Here is a 20239-nt window from a genome sequence, read left to right on the forward strand (position 1 = left end):
CTTGAAGCCGACTACTGAACATCATGTGGTATTTTGCTGCTGCTATGAGATCTATCTCTTATGATCAGCTGGTGTTCATAACCCTTCAAGTCAGATTGTCTGGTATAACACATTTTTCTAGTAAGAAAAAAAACTAACTTCAGGCTGCAGTGCTGCAGACTGATGAAGACGAATGCCAACAACAACATGTCATTCCTTTTCTAAACACGTGTGTATTTGTGAATTGTTGTTATGCTTAGCAGTGGTCTCCGGTTGCTCGCAGAGCAAACAAACTTTGATGAAATGATATTCGCTTGGCAGGCGCTTCGGTCCCGTTTCTGTTTTTCTCACGGACGTACATGAAAAACGGCAACCGGATGTTTTAGCACAAGCTCTCTCGCGCGTGAACAAAGCCCGCTGAGGTGCATTTATTATTTGTCTGGTTGTGATCTGACACTAGGATAAATTTTTTAAAAAGTGCACTCGATGGTCCTGATATTTTACTGTGACTGTGCGCTGTGATTCTGCGTTTGATGCAACTCAAGTGGTTTTTGTGCCAGTTTGTGGGAACAAAATTGTCGCTTTTCTCGACAATTTAAAATTTGGGCGAGGCAATATGGTGCTGCTTTTTGTGAAATATAATCCACCACATCAGACGGCTGGAGGCGGACAAGGTCCGGATATTTCTGGAAGGGAAGAAATCACACCTAGGAGCCACCTTTGATACCAAAGGATTAGACTTTAAACCCTCAATTTGATGCCAATAAGACCTTATAAAGCTCACAGTTCTGCTTCTGTTTTTCCAACTCAGCAGAGGTGCAGGTGATACACACCCACACACACATATACACACACACGCCCACGGCCAGATCACTGATTATTGTTGAGGTTGCTCCTGTTTAGGCTGATTTAACTTCCTCCACTGGATTGATTGGAGTCACTAAGTGGCTTTAATCCAATTACAACCAATCTCAGACAATCTTAAAGCTCCCTCCCCTTTCTCTCGCTCGGCTCAGGTTTCCCACGTGTGCGGAATCGACAATCACCGTCTGCACAGGTGTTTCCGGTCCAGCCTTCGGAGCAGACGCAGCTGAAGCCGTTGGGGTCTTCGACACAGGTGGCGCCGTTCGCACATGGCGACGACAGGCAGGCGTGCTCCACTGATGGGAGGGAAGACGCAAGAAGCAAAACTGAAAAATGGATCACCTTTGATTTCTTTTTTCTTTCTTTCTTTTTTTTTGCAGAAATTTGAATCGACGACTCCATCACATTTTTAAAGCTAGAAAAAGGCAAAATATTAAAAGAAGGAAAACTAAGTAGCAATCTGTCTTAATTGGTTTTCAAAGCAGTTCAGTTATTTAAAACACACAAAAAGGGCATTTAAAACACACCCTCTAGAAACTGACCACTACCATGAAGGGCTGCAGCGAACAATTATTTTAGTAATCAATTATTCAACTAATCAAATAAAATTTTTTTTATCATTTTGTAGATTTTTTATTTAACTATTTAAGCTTATTTAATACAGTACCAAAAATATTCAACAAATCAGAAGAATTTCTTTAATAAGAAAATAAACATTGTATTGCATAAAATGCAATAACATAGCAAAGGATGCACCTGCAGCTACAAAATTACTAAATAAATACTTAATCATTTTCTGCTTGATTTAGCATGACTTTGGATGCTTTGTTGACTATTTTTTAACTAACCAATTAATAATCGGATATCAAATGGGTGCTTAATAAAGACATTTACAAAATATTAACCAGGTGAAGCTAAAACTGTGATCCTTGAGGAGTTCTGAGTACAACGTATTTACAGACAAAAGGATTTTTAATTTAAAATGCTAAATGTTTTTTTTTATCTGTGGCTCCAGTTGGCGATTATTTGATTAGTAAATTAGTTGACTAATATTTCAATAATCGATTTATTCGATTAACTGTTTCAGCTTTACTATCGGTGGTTAAATGAGCGCAGGTTTCTCTCCACTAAAATTAGTTTTAACTATTTTTGCCTCAGGATGTTGAAACAAGCAGGATCTCGGCTTCTATGGAGGGAACCATCCGAAGATAAGAGATGAGGAAATGACCCTGTTCCTCACATGGATGGGTACGACTAACAGAGTCAGCAGCCAGAGAACCAAAGGCCAAAGGCAGTTTTAAGTTTTGTATGTGAGCATAAAGTTTCTCAGGTAAGAAAATGTGTTATTTCGACATTGTTTTCACTTTTTACTTCTTATGTGTCCTCTGCCAGTTCAAAACAGAGGACTGTTTCAAAACTGTTTCAATACAGTTCAAAACAGAGGACTGTTTCAAAACTGTTTCAATACAGTTCAAAACAGGGGACTGTTTTGAACTGATGCACCGCGGCTCTCACCGATGTCACAGCTGCGTCCTCTGAAACCCTCCTGGCACTCGCACTGATACTCGTTTGGCTCTGTGTTGGTGCAGGTCCCGCCGTTTAGACAGGGCTGGTGTGTCCCACAGTAGTTAAGATCTGGAAACATGAAGAAATATTTTTAAAATAGTGTTTAATGTTTTAGCAAAACTCGCAAAAAAAACCCCACTTATATTGAAATGTAGAGGCAATGAAAATGCAGATTGGTTTTCAGCCATGTTTCTTTAACATGGGTGCAGAAAATCTACGGTGAATCCAGGTCACTGTTGACTGTGCAGCAGATAGCTGCAGGGCCTGTTGTCTCTGCTCTGGAAAAAGAATAAAGCAAAACTTTCCCTGATCATCTTCGTTTCCCACAGTTCCTTTGTCTCTCCGTCGTCCTTTAAAGTGCCCGTCTGAATGAGCACAAACTGCTCAGGGCCACACCTAGCAAAGAGAGCCGCGCCATAATCGCTCTACCCAAGGCTATCACCTTTCCTCTCCACAATACTCCGTCCCCTGGGCACAAGCCGGACTCCACCTCTTGCTTTGGGACAGAGGATCTAACTCTTCTACAGTCTGCAGAAAAACTTCAGGTGCTTTTCTTTTCTTTTATCTTGTTCGGGAATCCATAAGTCATGTGTAAAGAACCACGCCTGACAAGCTGACAGCATGCACCACTTTCTCCGTCTTGCAGGCAGGCAGGGTTTTCCTTGGTCAACATGCAAAGCTCTGTGAAGCTCTTCATGTGCTCTGATGATGCCTGTTGATTTCAGGCCTGGAGAGCCATGTTTGTAATGAATGCTAACAACAGATTTGTAAAAGTGCACAATGTTTACACTGATCTTTAAATGTCTTATTTTAGGTTTTCCTTGCAAGCAGCCAGAGGAGTAACAAAAGAGGTGTCAGGCTTAAAAACGAATCTACAGCAGATTAAACATTTCTGGAAGTCATAAAAAATGATGCAGGTGCTTAAGTCCTCTGCCTGTGCTGTAGCTATGTTGCAGTTACCAAGTTCTGTGAATAAGGTATAAGTAAGTCTGAACTGGTTTATGAGTTTGACCTTATTTTTTTAGAGTGATAAAAAAATCTAATCCTTAATTATCCTCTGCTAATCTGAGGTCGGGTCGTGGAGGAACCGGCCTAAGAAGGGAGGCGCAGACTTCCCTCTCCTAATGACTGCGGAAGCAATCACTAGTTAACTTCCGCAATCATGATTGCTTCCGGGAGCAACTAGTGATTGATTTAGTTGCTCCCGCGATGTACTCCGTACTCTGTGTGTAAAGTTGAAAATGTCTGCACCAAGTAGTCCGGGGTGTGAACTGTAATTCATCACAAAGTCGTACAGGCTTCAGATTTTTCTGTTGTTTGAACAAAAACTTTTTTGTCAAATACAGAAAATATTCTGTTAATCCCTGATGCTATTATCAACATCTGTTAGCCATCGCCAATTTGGTGGATTGTTTTATCAACAGCAGGAAAAAGTGTCGATCTTCCATTCATGCAGAAGCAATTAGATGCACCGATGCTACTGCAGCACTGTGTTTTTATTGAAACAAAAAAAATATGCACGGGAATACTCAAATACTTTCAAATTTCAAAATTTCAATCCTCAGGGCCTCTTGACGCTCGGCGCTTGGCTCATCTCAGCACAAACCGTTGAAATATTTTTGCATTTCACACCTTTGTCACACAGCAGACCTCCCCAGTTGACGTCACACACACACTGCCAGGGCTCGGCGCAGCTCCCGTACACACAGCCGGGAAACGTCACACACTGATCACACAGAGAACCCGTCCAGCCGTAGTGACACCTACAACCAGGACAGACAGGCAGATTGCATCTCAGAATATCATATCTTAGAATATTATTAGTGAAGGAAAACTGAATACATGAATTTCAACTTAATCTGTATGAGATTCCTGCGGAGAAACAAACATTGTGTCTATTTTATTCTTCTAAACACAACCAGTGATATTTAATCTCTACAGCATTAAATATTTAAACCAATCCAAACATTTTAAGTTGTGCTTTCAAATTAACATATTTTATTTCAGCATTTTAAAAAATGTATTTAATCAACAATTATCTGGGATTTCTTGAATGTTTTACACTGTTTTATTAAGCTTCAAATTATTTTTATGTCCAGATTTTTAGTGCTGTTTATGTTTTAGAGCATATTAAAAAATATGTGGTGTCAGAAACAGAGGCACTCAGGGAAAATTAACACCAGAGCTCGGGAACACAGAGATAAACGAAACACAAGATGGAACAAAATAAACTCAAGCTTGACACAAATACGTTTTTCCATCTCTGTGCAGAGCTAAACTTGTTCCTGTGTTTTGTTCAATTCACCGGAAAAAAAAATTACGACAAATTAAGTTTTTTCTTAACAACTGCTGGTGACAAACTGTATAAAGGTTGGTGTTTTTTGCTTTTTAATTCAGTTGTTTTGCGCAAACAATACTGCCTGAAACATTCAAGAGCTTTTTATCCTTTTATGCTTATAAAAAGTACGGCGGTGTGCAAAACATGAGTAAAAAAAAAAAGCAGGGGAAGTAAAAATAAACCCTTCAGAAAGTCTGGAGCACTACTGATCAAAAGCACAATAAAACATTTTAAGAAAGTCTGGTTGTTAGGCAATTATATGACATAAATGAGGGGAATTTATTAGTATTTTCATTGCAGAGATAGAGGAGAGTTGTTACCACAACACCAGTGTTGGTAGTTGTTTCAGAAACGTACTTGCATTCTCCAGGGACAGTGCAAGAACCATGAGTCTGATGGCATCCCTGCCTGCACATGGCTGCAAAACAAACACACAAAGAGAAACGATAACCTGACGCTTCAGTGACGTAAGCTAGCAACACAAAACAAGAAAAATAAAATACATCTTCACTGGTTGTTTGATGAAAGGTGAGATCTATTCAGAGTCAACAAAGAGGCCAATAAATGTTATCACACTGAATTCTCAAAGTCTGAAAACTCCCCTCACAGGCACTATAGGTTAACCTGGAGGTAACGGGGGGCCAAGGCTAATCTCTCCAACTTCCTGCTTCTGTGCGGTCCAATCAACGGCGTGCTGAGGAGGAAGTCAGGGCGAGTGAGACGGGGCGAGGTGGGCAGAGCTGCAGGATGTCCTCCAACTAGCTGCGTGTCCTTCCATAGTTTCCACTTTGGTTTCCTCCATTCACTCTTACCGTTGCAAAAAAACCTCCAAGAGGTCACAGAGACGGGTCGTCCGGCTGATGAGTCACGGCGAATGTCGTCCCACTGACGAATCAGAGTGAGGCGACCCCCCGGTGATATCAGCAGGACCAATCATTCATAAAGCTATCATATAATTATTCAACATCAGCTTATGGCTGTGCATTTATCGTGTTGTTTGTCTTTTATCGTGATACATTTCTTGGTTTGATAACGCTGTATCATGATTGTTGGTTTTTCTATTTTCTCCACTCTTTGTTCAATGAGAGTAACAATAAATATTTAATTTGAAAATTGTATTAGATGCAGTTACTGTGTGCAGTTTAGTGACACAGGTCACACTTCTTTTTGTGACTGGCGTCGTAATGAAGCGTATTAAAAGTGGGAATGTTTTTCAAGAGCAATATTTGTGATTATGAAGTTGTGATTGCTCCGTCAGGCCACAGCTACCAAAAATAAGTAATAAATATTGTTACTTTTGTTGTGATCACAATATTACCACAAAATATTTAGGGTAATTCAGTATGTATGTACTTACATACCATATATACTTGCAAAAGTTAATAATAAGTTAACTTTTGCAGAGTTTCATTTTAAGTTCCAGGGCTTCTTATGTCAACATGAAACAGCAAAGCATTTCATTTCTCATGGAAAACCTTTGCGGAAGACATTTACACTTACAAACAAGAAAAGAGGAGAGAGACTGTTCACCCAATGTGAACTAAAACCCGACGGCGGCATTACCCTCTTTGCACTCCGGTCCTGTCCAGCCCTCCATGCAGACCTTGGAGCCACTCGGGTCGCAGCTGAAGTGGCCGAAGAAGTCGTCTCTGGCCCGGCAGAACTTGTTGCAGTACGGCCCGTAGTAATTGGAGTCGCAGCGGAAGCGGAGCCGATACTCCAAGCCGAGGATCCGTCCGTGGTGGCGGTACGTCTGCCACTGTTCACCCGGGTTCAGCATGGAGGAGAGGAGGACGCGCTCAATCAGCTGACCTGGAGGAGCGCAGGGGAGAACTTTACTCTGTAGTTTGGAAGGAAGTGAGAGGTGATCACTGACAAATGAATAAGGAAATGTGGGATATTTTTAATAATACAGAATAGAAACCCTTTATTTCCAATTCAGGTGCAACAGCAGCGTAGTGACATGCAGTCGAGGCATGTAGGTTCCCAAAAAGACAAAACCTAAAAATATGTTTAAATAAGAAGGGGAGATTATAGCATAAAATGCTGTGGAGTTACTAAAAAATAGCATATTTTGATCTACAAGAAAGTGCAGCTGAGTGGGGAAAAAACCTTACAGACTGTGCGTGTGTATTTGTGCATTAAAAAACAGACTATTTACAGTAAATGAAACTGTGTAAACAACAGAAATGTGCAAATAGCAGCAGAAATGTTATTTGAAATGAGTAAATTTATGCAAATACCAGCAGGGATGTAAGAGATGTTTGAAGCTTGTAAGCTGATGATGTATTTTGAAAGCAAGGAAAGTGTCCCACAGTTCAACATGAAACTTATATTCCAGAAGCTTAGTGTTGATTTATCAATTAAAAAAATGTTCTGATGTTTGCTTGGGATCATTGAACAGCTGGAGCGTCCAATCCAAGTTCAAACCACCAAAACATTTAATCAAAGATAACTGGATTTAACATTTAACAGCAAACCAGGAGCACCAGTGTCATCGTCCACAGTGATGTGAAAAATTAACAGACACGTAGTGCTATTTCATAGCATAATCAAGTAACTATATTGCTTTCAGTGCTAGATATGTCATACAAGGCTCCGGTAAAAAGACCCCTTAAAATGATCGTTTTCTCTCATTTTACTTTTTATAGGTTTATGTTTCAGTAAAATGAGCTTTGCTCTTTTATTCTATGAACTACTGACAACATGTGTCTGAAATTCAGAGCAAATATTATGTATTTATTTGCAGAAAATGAGAAATGCTCAAAAATAAAAGAGATGCGGTGCTTTCAGACCTCAAATAATGCAAAGAAAACAAGTTAATATTCAATTAGAAACAACAATGTTAATGTTTTAACTCAGGAAGAGTGCAGAGTCAATATTTCGTGGAATAAAATGAGGTTTTCAGTGGAGTTCAGTGCAATGCACTCTTCATTTAACCAGAGTTGTGTATACATATGACATAAAATAAAATTTACTTCCTAATTTAATGCCTTAAAATTGGCAGGAAATAATGTAAGATGAATCGATTTTACATAATACCTCCTGTTTAAGTAAAAAAAAACAAAACATGTTCTCATCTTTTTGGAGAATCATCTATTAATTTCCTACCATCAGACTTCCTACCAACCGTCAGGCTAAGGAAGCTTCGACAGTGTGGATATTATGAGTTGAATAATAAAACTTTTCCAGCATGAGTCCCACTTGACACAGAGGCTGACGATGAGAGAACCAGACGAGCCCCTGGGCAACGGCTGCCCCCCAGGAGGGGCTTTCCCAGAGGCGCCATTATTCCCCAACTCCGGCATAATGCTCCCTGACAGGGCGTAAACACACAAGAGAGGTGCGAATATGTGTCTCAATGTACGGTACAAGTGTGCATTTAGGAGCTAAAAGGGAGGATGTGGAGAAAGTCGTGCAGGATAGGAAGCAGAGAAGTTAGAGGAAAGTAGAGTGAGTCTTTGTGCATGACTCATTTTGACAGCCAGAGGCAAAAAGAGCCAGAGACTCAGTGCAGCAGCTATTAGCACACACACCCACCCCAACACACACACACACCCCCACGCACACACACATGTTTGCGTGGCTCTATTTGTGGGGACTTTCCACTGACTTGAATTCATTTCTACAGCCTAAACCTAACCCCTATCTTAACCCTATCAAAACTCAATTCACACCTTAGTCCTAAATTTAACCCCTGACCCAAACACAGCGCTTCTCCTCGTGGGGACCAGGCTTCGGTCCCCACAACGTAGTATGTGTCAGAAAAATGGTCCCCACAAGGTATTAAAAACATACGCGCACACACTGCCTGATGGAGAGATGAGATCACTGTGGTTTGACACAAAGGAATGAAAACACACGCACACTGGTTTCACTGTGTGGGTGTGTGTGTGTGTTTAAAAGTAAGAGACATGTTCGGATTTAACCTTCTGACCCACATGCAGAATCAACAAGTCCAAGTAATGAATAGGTTTTATTTTCTTTCAAAGGAACAAACAATTGACAGGTTTCCTTGACGTTTCTGGGAGTGGTTAGTGTCACGCAATCCGCGGCGCTTTCGAATGGATTTGGTGAAGCGTGGGAGAGAGGTGCCCAGGGGTCCTGTGTGGAGAGTGGTGATGGTGCTTCCTGAGGCGAGTGCGAGGTAGGTGGTGACCGAGAACCAGAGGTGTGATTGAGCGGAGTGGAGATGGTGGGAACAGTGGAGCAGGCAGGCAGGTCCTTACTGGTGGGGTCCACAGGAGGAGAAAATGGTTGAACTGATTCCTCTAGAAAGATCCAGTGACAAATCCTAAGGGAGCAAACACAGAGACTATGAGCTTCAGGTAGGTACTCAAGAGACTGATCAAAAAGCTTAAAATAGCCTGACAACGAGAAGTGGCCAGAGTGACTACCAGTAGACGTTAATCATCCAGCACTGAGTGAAGGCTCTGCTGCTCCTTTATCCCCAGCACTCTGATGAGGCAGAGGAGCTCCACCTGTGAAGGCTGCCCCGGCTCTCCACCAAGATCCTCGCTGGAAGAGATGTGTTACTCGCACTCACACATGCACACAGGAACCCTGACAAAAAGAGGAAAGCGTGGACACTGAGCCAAAAAGGCCTGCAGTCAAATATGAGGGCCCGACACCACAAACACTCATCAATCAGCCGCAGTCCACCTTCGGTTTTAAGTTATTTTATAAACCGGGCGTGTCAAAGGGTTAATTTGATCATTATTACTTCTCCGCCACGAGAGAATTAGAAATAACATCATTAGGATCCGACACAGCGGGGCAGGATTTTCTTCGTGAGGTGGTTAGATCAGGTTGATTAATAACAAACCTGGTTCCTGTAGACAGGGATGTTAAACACAGCAGGTTGAAGAAGCGATAACCTTTAGTGGAAGTCAAACTTTGCAAAAAGATTAAAAAAAACATGATAACAGAGCACGTCTGCAGGTATTAAAAACCTCCTTGGAGCTTTGTGAATCGTTTTGCCCTCGGAAATGTCGGAGAATACCCGCAGGAGAGAAAGCACCCGCTTCCGCTCGTTATTCCAGATCACCTGCCGGCAAATCAATACACCCAAGGAAGCAGACAGGATCAGACGGATATTGTTTAGTCCCACTCTTTATTCGATGTATGGGGCCAATTCGTGCGAGGGCTTTCTATTCAGCCTCATTACTATTACCCTCACACGGGCCAGGCAGTCGGCCTAAATGTGTTTGCTGAACGCTATAGACAAGCTGATCCAACTTAGAAAACTTCCAATATTGGATTTCAGTTTTTCTCCACAGCTTTGAGCTCGGCGTCGATGCTGCTTGAATGTAACAGGAAGCCTGCACCAAACAGGCAAACACAACCAAGACATAATGCAACAAAAAAACAGCTAATTTGATGCCATTGAAGCAAACTGATAACTTCAAATGACCAGGAGACGTCTGTGTGACCTTTGCCAATGAATTCTTATTGAGAGTGAATTGATATTTTTGCTTGACGGATATTTGTGTTTAATAAATGCCAAGTCGATGCTCGCTAATGCTCATTCGATCAATGCAGTCGATCGTCAGGCAAGACGACAAGTAGGAAAGCAAGGAACTTAAGCGATAAAGATACGTACTTGCTATAAATAAATGACGTATACCAAAACATCGAAAGGGGCATATTATTATCTTAATATTAAATTGCAAAGAATTTGTGTAATCCAACATTTAATTTGACAATTTGTTTTATTATTCAGTGATGGGGGGGGAACTTGTTTTGTTGCAATAGAGCAACATTTATCGGCACCCCTCTAGATTTCCTAAAAAATGAACATAAATGAAGAATTGGTTTTATTCTCGACATTATACTTAGTTCATTACAATGTTTGTGAACTTTTCTTAGCGTTTTATAATTTTCTATTTTTCTTGACACAGATAGCCATTCTTCAAAATGGAAAAGACGAGAAAACTTGCAATTTAAATCACCTGCATGTGTGACGATTTTCAGAAATCCAGAAAAAAATGCTGCTCCTCTAAACTCATCCACAGCTACAGTCAGAGCAACTCTTAAAAACCGTTTTAAGAACCTGGATCTATGAAAACGAGGCTGGACGAGGATCTGCGTTTATCTTGTCTCTACATACAGTGAGCAGGAAGAAAATCTGCACAGCTCAATGTGTGAGAACTGGAGCAAAAATTGTCATTATTAAGAACGCAATACCCGTAAAAAACACTAGTTATGGACCAACACCATGAAGAATTTCTCCAAGTAAATGTAGGGATACACCAATATGAACATTTGAGCCAATATCCGATATTAATACTGCTGTTATGGCCGGTAACCAATATTTAACGATATTTTATAGATTGACCGTTAAAAAAAGCGACCACACTCCTTCACCACTGTTTCTCTGCTTCGGTTGAACTTCCCACAGTCCTTTGCTGCATCACTCTCACCAAACAAATACCACATGACCAGCCCTCCTCCACTCAAGAGACAAACGGCAACGAGACGTTAAATCCTGTTCACTCCTCTACCTTAAATGCTTTGATGAGATATTTGAAAATATGGAGACAAAATATCTGTTGCTTTCTAGAAAAATCTGAAGCATCAGAAACATCCGTTTTGTGTCAAATAATATCACAAGGTACTAATAAGACTTGGTTTGATGTCACATCAGTGGCATACATTTCACTGAAGTATGACGCTTGGACTTAAACAGGACCAAAAAAAGTCCTGATTCGAAATAAAAAAGCTGCGAATAAAAGTTTAAACTTAATTTAAACGTCTGCTACGACCTTCCCTGCTCATTCCACACTAAAGCTACGTCTTATCCCACGTAACCTCAGTGAAAGTCAGACAGTGAGAACTGGGAACATCATATTGTTTCCGCGGTGCATTTCAGAAGCTCCAGTCCCGTTTCTGTAATCCTCCCTGATTGGAAGCAGGACCCGATAACTCTGTTCAGACTGCTACCGGATGCCTCCGTTTGAGCAGAGCTAAGCTGCTGGCCTACTCCGCAGCTTTAGCCACAATGTGAGAGGTAGTCAGAGGCTCAGGTGGAAATGGAAGATAATGCAAACAGATGTAAGCTTAGCGCCGGAGGGCCGAGAGGAAGACAGATGCAGGAGAACCGGTGAGACACAGAGAACAAGTCGGGCAGAGTTCCCAGTTTTTCATTATTCCAGTCTCCGCTCAGTCCGGACGGCAGTCGCCCCTCTTTCCCAGATGAGGGGGGCGGAAAATGAGGACTGCGGCATGAAAGGAATGGGGAAGATGCAGGAGCATCTGTCTGCTCATCTCTGTGTTTTGAGTTTTATAGCAGGCGGCTCACAGTTCCCCACTGAGGAGCTTTTCCACATCTTGAGGAGAGTTCAGAAAAAGGAGACGAGCAGGAAATGAAAGGGTGAGGGTAGAGTTGTCTGATCACAGACATTAAGACACAAAGGATGTTTTCACATTGTTTCTTCATGTCAAACCACACAGCCTGGTAAACAAGCACTTGTGCTGTTTGCTCTAAGCTAAACTAAGGAGCTGCAGCTTTCTTGGACTCGAAGGAGAGAAAGTGACGAAGGTTTTAGTGCTGTTTACATAAATTAAGAAACAGTGCAAAATCCTTAAAGACGCTGATTTAAAAAACACTGAACGCACATTTGGTTGTTAAAGCGTTTTAGGACTGAGAAACTTGAAAACATTCATAAAACGACAAAATTTGGGTACAAACTGTGCCTTTTAATAAGGCCCTTTGGCCTCCTTGTGGATGCGGTTTGACACAAGTGATGCCAAATAGTAACCCTGATGCTAAGCACTCAAAAAGCTAATCAAGCCCACAAAAACCTAATGATGAAGGCATGTAGTTTTGCTGAGGCTTTGGACCACAAGTAATGTTCAAAACAGTACTGGTTTCACTTATATCGCACCAAATCACAATGAATGCCCCTTTGGCCTGTACAAGACAAACAGGCACAGGACGTCCAAATTCAGCTCCGATCAATTGGATTCAACAGAGACCAGTCTCAGCGCATCGATCGGACGAGTCCCCCGCATGCTGTCAAATTCAGAAGGTGGTAAAAACAAGAGCTCGTCCTTACCTGGTTCCGTCGTGTCGTTGTCGTGGTCCAGAGCCTCCAACACCAGAGAAAAAGATTTCTGGAAGAAGACAAATAAAAAAAAAGAGACACGGTGTATTTTAAGTGTCGGATTATCCTCTCTTGTTTTTGCAGTTTTCTTGTTTTTCTACCTGATTTACACTGAAGCCTTAACTCTCTGTTCAAACTGGAGATTTTCTTTCTACTTTCGTAGAAAGTTCTGGTCTAGTAAAAGTTTGCGGGTATAAAAGCAGGTAAAAACTTGATATCAGGCGCAAACCTGATGTACAAACTATGCACTGCGCAGCATAATGAGGCCCACTAAATTTAGGTTGTCTGCTGATCATCAAAAAGAGCAAAATACTGGGAGGAGGAGGCTATGCAGACGTAACGACTTACCTCCCACAATGCAATTTACCGAACGCGAACCAGATTGTTGCATCTGTTTTAGACCTGAGGAGCTTAATGCAGCAGTTTAGAGCTTTTGGTTTTGATTGATCGGTAAATGTTTTTACTGTTGATTTATATCATACTTTAAATGAATTGTATTATTATTACTGTTACTGCCATACGTCAAGCATGCTGACTTTCTACTTCTTTCTTTTATGGCCGCTCTGTCCAACACTCTCCGTTATGACAGCCAGTGACTCACGTAAAATCCTCATTTAAATATGGAGGTCTGTAATCTGTTGAGCAGTCGAACTTTGTAGATTGCGTGCCCAATTTCTGCACATATAGCTTTTTTTTTTTGCGCAACTTATTTGGAAATCTTTGTAGAGCAGGCCTTATATCTTTAATGAGACCACCACCACATTTCAGTGGGAGCAGACTACAGACCTGAGTTGAAGCCTCCATATTGGTCCGATTGTCTACCTACAAAACATGACAGGAGCAGAAATTACCATTTTTATTTTTATTTTTATGTAGCTCAACTTTTACAGAAAATTACACACTAGCATCGCCACGGAACGCTTTTAAAGCTTTGCATAGAGTCCCGGTTTGCTAGGTCTCTCAGCTGCTCTCTAACAACATTTCTTTTGACTTGATCCTCCTCACCTTATGAAATCAAATTGGAGTCGGGTGACATTTGTCTTTTTTTTCAATGTGCTATGAACTGATGAAGTTTCAAAACTGTCATTTTTATCAGCTGCACTCTCAGCTTCGGTGTTCTCACTTCATTTCTCAGGCCTTTTCACACTTTCCTCAATGTTTAACATCAAGATAAATATCGCAATCATGAGTTACAAGCCTGAAGACAACTGAGGAGGAAATAGTTAAAAATGTATTCATGTATTTCATGGGTTTAAGGCGGTAAGGTTTTTAAGTTCCACATTTCCATTGTGCGTTTGTAACATAACGGCAAGCAGCAAGCGTTATTCATGAAGCAACTCCTGACCTGGAGCATAAAAATAAGAAAAAAATACCCTTCTTGGTTTAACAGATTTTTTTTCCATGTGCCTTCCTTTAATCCCAGGCTTCAATGCAGTGTGCAGGTCAAACTGGATCGATATCAGGTTGTTGCATTTATAGCTCCAGCAGTCCATCTTTTTCCCCCTTCTCCGAACATTTCTATTAAACGTAAGCATTTGCAGCGGAGATAGATTCAGCCGACGGGTTTGCGGTCGCCGACGGCTTGGGCGTACTGAAATGATGACATTGAGCTCACTGAGATATCTCACTCCTGAGAGATAAGGGGGCGACTTTTTACTCGCGACTTCCTCCTTTCGGATGCATTCTTTCATCGTATACATCAGCAATGAATAATTCAGACCAACACTTTCCACTACAACTCCGTCTCTCTCCCCATTTCTCGTATTCCCTTCATCCACCCACCAGTCCCTCCCTCTGTGAATCACACCAGCGCCTGTCATGCAAATAGCTCTGGCATGTGCGTTGTGTTTAAGGTTCGTCTAAAAGGCTACACGGATGTGTAGTCACGTCTTTGTTTAGAAAGCGCACAGCCCACAGGCATCGGGTGGAAGTGGGAGGAAGAAACCGCTCAGAAGGAGGTGACAGGTGCAGGAGCTACGGGAGATGTGAAGTGAGGTACAGATGGGGGAGGAAGAGGAGCGGCCATGAAGATAAAGGGTTGGAATGAAGGTTCAAAATGTTGGAGGGCTGAAAATTATATGGTAAAAACTCTGAGTCAGGGCTTTGTTTCAAGTGGAATTTGCTGCAACAGATGAGGAGATGGGAGGAGAAGGTGAGCTGAGGGACAGGGAAGACAGAAGAAGGCTATAAAGGATCAGAGAAATATTGCAGTCCCAGAGTGACAATTTGTAGGATTCCTGCAGGCTAATCATAAAGACAGAAAACAAAGAACTTTGCAGGAGATAAAACAAAAGGATTCGAGACACTAGATTAAGGGGAAATACAAAAAAAAAGAAGAAAAACTGCTGAGGTGATCATAAAAATCATGGAAGGAAATAGGAAGAACACCCACACACAGAGAAATCATGGAGATAATGAGCTGTACGGGGCGGCAAAGGGCTCAAAGCCAGTTCATTAAAACTGGCAGAGAGCACAGATACCAGCTGGAGTCGTTCCGCTTTGGCTTAAAACTCTGAACCAAAGAAATTCATTATTTACATCCACGCTGCGGGATTAAACGGCTCACTATCAACACACTGATTCTGTTTGGAATAAATTTAATTTGAGCTAAATACAACAGGGGATACAACACTACATTATGAGCCAAAGTCCTGGAGCCTCATGTCTTATTAGCTACATGGAGGCAAAGTAAACGCATGCTGGGTGTGTGGTGTGCATCCCAATATTATCATTGCATAGTGGTGGCAGCATCATGCCATGGGTGTGCTCGACTCCAGCAGCATGGATTTCTTGCACAAGTTGCAAAGGTTTGCCCTCGTATTTATACTCCCTGCCCTTTTTTTGTCTTCTTCTTGTCATATTCTATTTACAGTTTGCCTAACTGTTTGTGACCTAATATGCGCCGTAATTTCATTCTGCAGTGCATCTCAGATGCTATGTTCAAGGGCAACAAAGAAAATCTGAAATCAAGTTTAGTTCATTACTAAAACTAGCTTAAAAGGTTTACTGAGGAAACCCAGCAGGTCATGGCTTGGAGCATTCCCTCCTCCTTCATGATGGACGGTTCCTTAAATTGTATCAGCAGTCCTTCAGGTTATATGTAGCAGAAAGGAATATTTTTATTCAATCATTAAATGTTTTAGAGAAGAACTGGAATCTACGGTGCACTGACTGCAGATTTAGACAATCTTTGATAAAAAAAAAATACAAAAATCAAGAAACAGCAGAAATTTGTCTGGGAAAATTGTTAAGTGAGGCTGCTGCTGCGACTGATCTGAAAATTTTCTCTTTTTCCGAGTACTCAGCTCTCTGCTGTTTCTTCTCCCTCTTCTCAACGTCTGACTCTAGTAATATTGCTGCTCTATTATGTAGTTGGACTGATATCTGTCTGACTTGATTCTCCTGCAGCAGCAAATTGTGCAGTTTAGCGTTTTCCACAAGTCTCAATCGAGATTTAAAATGCCTCAAATCCCCTATGATTCTATCCAGACCCAAAAGGCAGAACCAGAACCAGAGGCAGGAAGTGAAGTCGGATTTAGAGATGAAAAAAGTGATTGATATCAGCAGCTAATCATAGTGTCTCCCTTAAACCAGCTATGCTTTTCTGTACTGCTACTGTTCCTTACCTTCCTAAAAATAATGGCATAAGTCAGTGATTTATTTATTTACTTTTTTTTTTTTTTTTTGCTAAAAACAAATTTTAGAAAGAAAGAGGTGGTGATTTTAGGAAGCACTACAGTATTTGTCTCATGCATAAAGAGCTACATGCTAGGTGCTTCTCTGTCTCTCAATAGCCCCTTGTTAGCGCCTCAAGCTTTAGCAGTTGCACCAAATGAGGGGGTAAATATTTTAGCATTACCCCATAGTTACTTCATTGTGCTATAAAAGTGCCTGGAAATTACTTAATGCTTCCCTTGTACCAGAAAACAGACAGTTTCTCAAGAATGTTATTGTTATGATGCCATTAGCCTAAGGTAGCACAAGCTAGTGCTAGCTAACATTTCCACTACTGTTAACATACACATGCTATATTATAAAGTTCAAAACATCATTCAGACAAAAATGCTATGAAAATATAAGATCCTAATGGGCAATATGAGTTGTAATTATTAGAAAGGAGGGGTTGTAATGTGAAATTGTCATTTTTAGCCTTACATCATGTTACATGATGTTTTTCCTTCATGAAGAGCATACCTGCAGTGTTGCTTTGGTTTTTTCAGGCATGTTTTAGAAATCCCTGCCTGCTACTCAGCTGAATCAACAATTAGCAAACCCCCAGAGGAACTGTGAGTCTGCTGAGAACGTCATACAAACTACTTCTCAGTAAAATGCTAAGAACGGTTCTAAACGGCATAATGAGAAGCATTGTTGCGATGACTCGCTGAAAGAGGAGTACTATAAAGCTTCTCATAAAGACAAGGAACCAATTTCACTGTGTTAACTTGTGAAGTCATATTTATTTTATGTCATGTTTGATATTTAGAGAATTTCTATTACAAGTGAATGTGACATAGTGACTTTATTTTGCTATAAAATGACACTATGTGTCTGGAAAAGGCATAATACTGCCTCTTACTGATTTTTTAGTTAGTTTTTAGAAAAGCTGAGTAGAATTCTTAGTTGTTTTTTTTTTTTTTTGCAATTGGTTAGAGTCCAATATTAAGATTAGGTAATATATTTCATTAAATTGAGATAATAGGATTACATAAGTGTTCACTTCTTCCTACTCTTTTACAAATAGAAAAGTGGTAAACAAATAATTTTGTTCTTGGTTATGTATGCACACGTTTTTCTCTGTTCCACTGATTTCTTGTTGTTGTTTTTTTTAACTGTTTGAATTAAATACATTAATAAAATAAAAATAAAATAATTAATTTCTTTAAGGTGTTTTCATATTTTCACTGTGAAGCACTTTAACCCGCGCTATATAAAGAAATCATAACTTATACTTTCTTAAATATTTTTAATGGAACTTAAAAAAAAATATTGGTGTGTATATTTTAGACACCTTGTAGGCATATAAACCTTGACTCCAAAGATAAAACTGTTAAAAATGCATCAAACTGGACATTTCAGTGGAGGTCCCTCAGAAACAATCTGAGCTGAAGGGATATCTTCCATCTCCTCACCTTTCCACAACCCTCCACACAATAAATTAGGACACTTCTACCTCCCAGTGTGATCGATAAAAATGCACAACTAAATAAAGAGCTTAAATAAAGCAGCAGAGTCAAGTTAAATGTTCTGTTAGTGGATACGCTGCAGGAGCTGATCAGGCCGGTTCTGCTGATATTCACGAATAGAAAACTCTCCGGCGCCTCTGCCTCACTGGAAGACTCCCTAACTTTATCACCTCTTCAATCAAACCTCCTCACTCGGCCTTCCTTCCTCCCTCTGGAGGTGCCTCACCTTCGCTGCCTGCCAACTGTTATTAATGGCAGGTAAAGCCCTGAAGGAAGTCCAGCCTTTTCATCGCTGATGCTCTCTGTTATTTATCCTCCTCGGCGCACATATTCTCACTTCCTGTAAGAGCGTGCCGCCAGGTGAAGTCGCGATACAGGAAGAGGGTGTGTGTGTGTGTGTTAGTGTGTGTACTCGGCTCTGTTTTGGAGATTGGGCTCCTGTCTGCAGGTCAGAAAGGATCCGAGTAACCATGGTTACCAAATTAAAAATCACAGCAACAACTGTGTCTGAAGAGAGTCGTCTGCAACGCCCTGGCAATTTCTGCGAATACATGCACACAAACACAGACAATGCCGCGTTTGTGATGCCAGGAGATGCGAGGCAGTTTAAGGCAGAGTTACCTCACAGTCTGAGGAAACAACGACGAAAAACATTACAACAACATCGACAAGAGGCTGATCACAGCCAGAGATTTTTAAAAAATACATAGTGGACTTTGTTCCAGCATAAACAACATAAAGTGTTTTGATTTTTTCTGTGTGTGGAATGAATGACCTAAGTGGTGACAACAAGGACTTGACCTAATGGAAAGGTTTTTTGTGTGTTTTCTTCTATTCTTACGTGTGCTGAAAGGAAAATAACCCCTTTCAAAACAGAGAAAGGAAACATAACAGCGAAGTAAAAGGTTTTTTATCTAAACTTTTGCAGACGACAGCTGGAATTAGCTTTTCAGGAGAGAGATGAAACTCGGCGGTTGTTTTCTGTGGCGCAAAGTGTGGAAGTCGTCATTCTCACAATCAGTTTCACTGTCACAACAAATAGTTAAACAGTCGGTGCAGCTACAGAGCCGGTCGCCGGTGTCAAGCTACACTAGGGTTTTATCCAGTTGACATGCTTCTCTGCACTGCCGGTCAGCTGGCTGAACGGAGGCACCACAGACAAACTCTGCCGTTGGGAGAAAAAAAGGTAACAGAGAAGGCGTGGAAACTAAAATCATCACTTTTATGAAAAGTACAAACTGCTTGTATCTGTAAAATACAAAAAAGAGGCTGGATACCAGAGCAGAACGACAAAAATACTTTGTTTTTATTCCCCGCAAAAAGCTCCCAAATTTTTGCTGCTTGTTTTTTCTTCAGTATTGTCAGGTCTATTAAAATTAAAATCCTAAATAGGTGTAGCTTGCGTTGTAACTCTAAAGTTCATACGCCAGGAGGTCATTTTTAAATAAAAGCAAAAAGATCATGTTATAGACATCGATGCTTGATTTTTACTTCGACCCTGTGATACCCTGTGGTATTTTTGCTGACAATGATCAAATAATGAGATCCGTGTTGCCAGTTTGGGCTGAAAAAAAAGAAGGAAAAAAACAGTCTTGGGCATGTTGTTGAAATCTGGGCTGCTTTTCACAACATTTAGTGGGTTTTTTGAAAGTGTTCAGAGGAAAAAATTCTTTCAAAATAGTTCTAATTGTGTGGCGGATTAGCACAAAACTTTTATTAAAATGCCATATTTTTGCTTATTTTATGAGCCAATTTATTTATTTTTGAAATCTCTGGCGCGACATCATCAATGATTAACAGCCTATGTTGCAGAGCAGAAATCCCAGGGCAACATCGTGATTTAAAGTCACGTCCTTTTCCGTCCCGGTGGCGTCTGGTTCTGTTCAGAACATAATAAAGGACAAACAAAAACGCTGCGATTTGTCACAACTCTATAAATGCAGTCAATGTTTTTTTCTTTTAAGAGTTGGGTGGGTTTTGTGTTGTGTTTGGGCTGGAAACTGTCAGTCAGACCTGGCAACCCTGAATGAGATTCTCAAACTGGCCCTTGCCTTGTGGCTACGAACGCGTTTTTTTTTTTGTGCCAGACTAAGACCGGATAGAGTCTCCAAAGTCTGGAAGGGATTTTTAGGAGAGGATCAAGCATTTCTCTACTGCACGTGCTGAAATGTGAGAGTTTCCCGACTGTTTCAATCACGCTTAAC

At 40.8% G+C, this 20239-nt stretch overlaps 1 protein-coding gene and 1 long non-coding RNA gene across 4 annotated transcripts in view; both read right to left on the bottom strand.

Moving 5' to 3' along the window:
- Positions 1-20239, bottom strand: part of LOC114133235 (protein jagged-1b) — a 55046-nt gene that overhangs the window by 7891 nt on the left and 26916 nt on the right. For 2 of the 3 annotated variants that reach the window (XM_027998968.1, XM_027998970.1), the window contains 6 exons: positions 12805-12862; positions 6311-6559; positions 5105-5165; positions 4042-4172; positions 2359-2478; positions 1026-1139 (listed from right to left, as the gene is read on the bottom strand). In XM_027998968.1, the coding sequence (XP_027854769.1) occupies positions 1026-1139; positions 2359-2478; positions 4042-4172; positions 5105-5165; positions 6311-6559; positions 12805-12862 (733 nt within the window). The remainder of the gene's footprint in view (positions 1-1025; positions 1140-2358; positions 2479-4041; positions 4173-5104; positions 5166-6310; positions 6560-12804; positions 12863-20239) is intronic. The other variant, XM_027998969.1, reaches the window with a different exon arrangement.
- LOC114133236 (uncharacterized) lies at positions 8705-12797 on the bottom strand. The gene is made up of 2 exons (XR_003593127.1): positions 9145-12797; positions 8705-9041 (listed from the first exon to the last, which is right to left on the bottom strand). It is a non-coding gene; the product is annotated as an uncharacterized LOC114133236 (long non-coding RNA).

Source organism: Xiphophorus couchianus, chromosome 18 (genome assembly GCF_001444195.1).
Source record: "Xiphophorus couchianus chromosome 18, X_couchianus-1.0, whole genome shotgun sequence".
NCBI lineage: Eukaryota > Metazoa > Chordata > Actinopteri > Cyprinodontiformes > Poeciliidae > Xiphophorus > Xiphophorus couchianus.